At 48.3% G+C, this 5,206-nt stretch overlaps 1 protein-coding gene across 1 annotated transcript in view; it reads left to right on the top strand.

The window, feature by feature from the left end:
* FLOT1 (flotillin 1) overlaps window positions 1-1,342 on the top strand; it is a 30,787-nt gene extending 29,445 nt beyond the window's left edge. Inside the window, exon 8 of the mRNA XM_015850820.2 lies at window positions 1,118-1,342. Coding sequence (XP_015706306.1) covers window positions 1,118-1,342 — 225 coding nt within the window. The remainder of the gene's footprint in view (window positions 1-1,117) is intronic.
* The last annotated feature ends 3,864 nt before the right edge of the window (window positions 1,343-5,206 follow it).

Raw genomic sequence — 5,206 nt, forward strand, 5'->3', positions numbered from 1 at the left:
GTCTATTGGGTACCTGCTTGTATTTTTAATGGGAGTCTCTGGCGTCTCTATGGGGTTCTTGGGATATTAGGTCTTTATGGGGTCTATGGGGTCTTTTGGGGTCTTTAATGGGGTTCTTTGGAAGCCTTTGTAATGGGTCTTTGGGGTCTTTGGGGTCTTTATGGGTCTGTATGGGGTCGTTGATGCTTTAATGGGTCTTTCGGATATCTAGTATCTTTATGGGTCTTTGGGTCTGTATTTAATGGGCTTTTGGGTTTTAATGGTCTGTTGGGGTCTTTTAATGGGGCTCTTTTGGGTCTTCAATGGGTCATATGGGGTTCTTTGGGCCTTTAATGGGGTATATGGGTCTTTGGCGAGCATGTTAATGGGTCTGCGGGCTCTGAAGGTGCCGTTGGAGCCTTTAATGGGTCCTTGGAGCCTTCTGGAGATCTTTTGAGTCTTTGTTTAATGGGGTCTTGGGGTCTTTGCGGACCTTTAATGGTTCTTGTGTGATACCTGGTTGTATTTATGGGTCTTTGGTCGGTTAATGGGGTCTTAGGTCTTTATGGGGTTTTGGGGTCTTTAATGGCTCCTTGGATCTTTAATGGCGGGTTTATTGGGGTCTTTGGGGTCTTTTACATGGGTCTTTGGGCGCCTTTAATGGGTCTTGGGGGTCTTTGGGGTCTTTAATGGCTTCTTTAATGGGGTCTTTGGGTCTTTAATGGCGGTTCTTTGGGTCTTTGGGTCTTTGGTGGTCGTTTTAATGGGTCTTTGGGGTCTTTACAGGGGTCTTTGGGGTCTTTGGAGGCCTCTTAATGGGGTCTTTTGAGCTTTATGGGTCTATGGGCTCTTGGGGTCTCTATTGGCGCTCTTTGTGGACTTAATGGTATTTAATGCCTTTAATGGTGGTCTTATGGGGTCTTAAGGGCTCTTTGGGGTGCCTTTAATGGGGTCTATGGGGTCTTTAATGGGCTCTTTGGGGCGCTTAAATGGGCATTTAGAATGCCTGTTAATGGGGTCGTATGGGTCTTGGCTTTAAGTTCGGATGTCTATGGGTTTTAATGGGGTCTATGGCGTCTATGAGCTTTAGTTGTCTTGGGGCCTGTAATGGTATTTAACGCCTTTATGTTTAATGCAGGTGACGGGTGCTGCAGCGCTGCGCGCAGGCAAGTGCGTGGTGTCGGCTCGATGTCGCGCGGAGGCGGCTCAGGCTGCAGCGAAGGCGGCTGCGTTCCATGAGTTCCAGGAGCCCGCGGTGCTGGACATGGTGCTCAACAGGCTGCCACAGGTGGGGGGGCTATGGGGCGAGATCTATTGTCATCTACTGTTGGCGGAACATAGAGATCTTGTGTGGGCGGCATGAGACTTATCTATGGGGCAGCCTATAGCGTTCTATGGGGCGACCTAGAGATTGGTGGCAGACTATGAGCATCTATGGAGACATAGAGCATTCTATGGGCCGGACATAGAGCATCTAGGGGCAGGACCTGGGCATCCTATGGGCAGACCAGAGATATGGGGCAGACCTATAGCATCTATGGGGCAGACCTAGAGATATGGGGCAGACCTAGTATGGGCCGCCTATAGTTCATATGGGTGGACCTAGAGATCTATGGGGCGGAACGTCGAGTCCTTGGGCGACCTTTTAGCATCTATGGGGCGGACCTAGAGCATCTATGGGGAGGAACTATAGCATCTATGGGGCAGACCTAGAGATATGGGGCAGACCTATAGCATCTATGGGGGGCAGTGAGCATCTATGGGCGACCGTAAGGCATCTATTGGGCGGCTAGAGCATCTATGGGCGACTATGCTCTATGGGGCGCCCTAGAGCAGTCTATGGGGGCGAATCTTCTCTGTTCTATAGATATGGGACTGACCTATATCTATGGGACGAACCTGTATCTATGGGTTGGACCTATGTCTATGGGGCGGCCCTATTGCTATGGGGCGGACCTATGTCTATGGGGCGGACCTGTATGTATGGCGCTGCCCTATATCTAGGGGGCTGCCCTACATCTATGGGGCTGCCCTATGTCTATGGGGCGGACCTACATCTATGGGGCTGCCCTACCTCTATGGGGCAGACCTGTATCTATGGGTCGGTCCTACGACTATGGGGCAGCTGTATGTCTATGGGGCTGCCCAACATCTATGGGGTGGTCGTATGTTTATTGGTGGGCCTTACATCTATGGGGTGGACCTACATCTATGGGGCTGCCCTATGTCTATGGGGCTGATTTTTATCTATGGGGCAGCTGTATGTCTATGGGGTGGCCATACATCTATGGGGCAGAGCTTAATGTGTTTCTATGTGCAATACCCCATAGAGCCACTAGTACCGCTCCATGTATCTCTATAGGTTCCTATAGGTTTCTATGGGTTTCTATATGTCCCTGTATGTCCCTATAGGTTCCTATATGCTTCTACATGTCCCTATATGCCCCTATATGCCCCTATATGCCCCTATATGTCCCTATATGTCCCTATATGTTTCTATCTGTGCAATACCCCATTCAGCCGCCAGGTGTCGCTGTTGTCCATGTATCTCTATGTGCAATACCCCGTACAGCCGCTAGGTGGCGCTGTTCACCGCGTATCTACATGCAATACCCTTTATGTCCACCAGGTGGCGCTGTTTGCCGTGTATTTATATGCAATACCCCATACAGCCACTAGGTGGCGCTGTTCACCATGTACCTACATGCAATACCCCTTATGTCCACTAGGTGGCGCTGTTTACCATGTATCTACATGCAATACCCCATACAGCCACTAGGTGGCGCTGTTTACCATGTATTTACATGCAATACCCCTTATGTCCACTAGGTGGCGCTGTTTGTATCTACATGCAATACCACATACAGCCACTAGGTGGCGCTGTTGTCCATGTATCTCTATGGGTCCCTATATGTCCCTATGTTTCTATCTGTGCAATACCCCATACAGCCACTAGGTGGCGCTGTTTCCTGTGTCTCTATGTGTAATACCCCTTATGTCCACCAGGTGGCGCTGTTCTCCATGTATCTCTATGGGTCCTTATATGTCCCTATGTGTTTCTCTATGTCCCTATATGTCCCTATATGTTTCTATCGTGGCAATAACCCCATTAGCAGCCACTAAGGTGGCGCTTGTTTCACCATCGCACTCTTTACGGTGTCTCTATGTGGCAATACCCCATACAGCCACTAGGTGGCGCTGTTCTCCATGTATCTCTATGGGTCCCTATATGTCCCTATATGCCCCTATATGTCCCTATCTGTCCCTATATGTCCGTATATGTCCCTATATGCCCCTATATGTTTCTATCTGTGCAATTACCCCGCGTACAAGCCACTAGGTGGCGCTGTTTACAGTGTATACACATGCAATTACCCCGAGTGACAGCCACTCGCGCTGGCGCATGTATTGCACATTATATATGCAATACCCCTTAGTGCCATAGATGCACTGTCTGTCCATGTATTTACATGCAATACCATACAAGCCACATAGGTGGCGCTGTTAGCCATGGCATCTAATATACGGTTCTCTATGTGCAATACCCATACACCACTAGGTTGGCGCTGTCTCCCATGATCTCTATGGGTCCTCATATATGTCCCTAATGCCCCTTATGTCCCTATCGATGTCCCTATATGTCCGTATATGTCCCTAATATGCCCCTATATGTTTCCTATCTGGTGCAATACCTCCGTACAGGCCACTAACGGTCGGCGCTGTTTACCAAGTGTCTCAACATGCAATACTCCCATTACAGCCACTAGTGGCGCGCTGTTTGCCATGTATTTATATGCAATACCCCTTATGTCCACTAGATGGCACTGTTGTCCATGTATTTACATGCAATACCCCATACAGCCACTAGGTGGCGCTGTTTACCATGCATCTATATACGGTGTCTCTATGTGCAATACCCCATACAGCCGCTAGGTGTCGCTGTTTACCATGTATCTACATGCAATACCCCATACAGCCACTAGGTGGCGCTGTTTCCTGTGTCTCTATGTGTAATACCTCATACAGCCACTAGGTGGCGCTGTTTACCATGTATTTACATGCAACTCCCCTTATGTCCACTAGGTGGCGCTGTTTGCTGTATCTCTATGGGTCCCTATAGGTTTCTATGGGTTTCTATCTGTATCTATATGTCCCTATATGTCCCTATGGGTTCCTATATGTATCTATAGGTGGCTGATGCCGTCTCCCAGCCGTTACTGTCCGCTCCATGTATCTCTATATGCCCCTATATGTCCCTATGGGTTTCTATATGTCCCTATAGGTTCCTATATGTCCCTATATGTCCCTATATGCCCCTAAAGGTCCCTATAGGTTCCTGTATGTCCCTATGTTTCTATCTGTGCAATACCCCATACAGCCGCTAGGTGGCGCTGTTGTCCATGTATCTCTATGGGTCCCTACATGTCCCTATAGCCCCTATATGTCCCTATACATCCCTATATGTCCCTATATGTTTCTATATGTCCCTATATGCCCCTATATGTCCCTATATGCCCCTATATGTCCCTATAGTCCCTATATGCCCCTATATGTCTCTATACGTACCTATATGTCCCTATATATCCCTATATGTCCCTACAGGTCCCTACAGGTCCCTATATGTCTCTATCTGTGCAATACCCCATACAGCCACTAAGTGGCGTTGTTGTCCATGTATCTCTATATGTCCCTATATGCCCCTATATGTCCCTATATGCCCCTATATGTCCCTATATGATGTCCCTATATGCCCCTATAGGTCCCTATACATCCCTATATGTCCCTATATGTTTCTATCTGTGCAATACCCCATACAGCCACAAGGTGGCGCTGTTTACCATGCATCTATATACGGTGTCTCTATGTGCAATACCCCATACAGCCACTAGGTGGCGCTGTTGTCCATGTATCTCTATATGTCCCTATATGTTTCTATCTGTGCAATACCCCATACAGCCACTAGGTGGCGCTGTTTCCCATGCATCTATATACGGTGTCTCTACATGCAATACCCCATACAGCCACTAGGTGGCGCTGTTCTCCATGCATCTCTATGGGTCCCTATATGTCCCTATATGTTTCTATCTGTGCAATACCCCATACAGCCGCTAGGTGGCGCTGTTGTCCATGTATCCCTATGGGTCCCTATATGTCCCTATGTTTCTATCTGTGCAATACCCCATACAGCCACTAGGTGGCGCTGTTTCCTGTGTCTCTATGTGTAATA

Source organism: Coturnix japonica, unplaced genomic scaffold (genome assembly GCF_001577835.2).
Source record: "Coturnix japonica isolate 7356 unplaced genomic scaffold, Coturnix japonica 2.1 chrUnrandom545, whole genome shotgun sequence".
Taxonomy (NCBI): domain Eukaryota; kingdom Metazoa; phylum Chordata; class Aves; order Galliformes; family Phasianidae; genus Coturnix; species Coturnix japonica.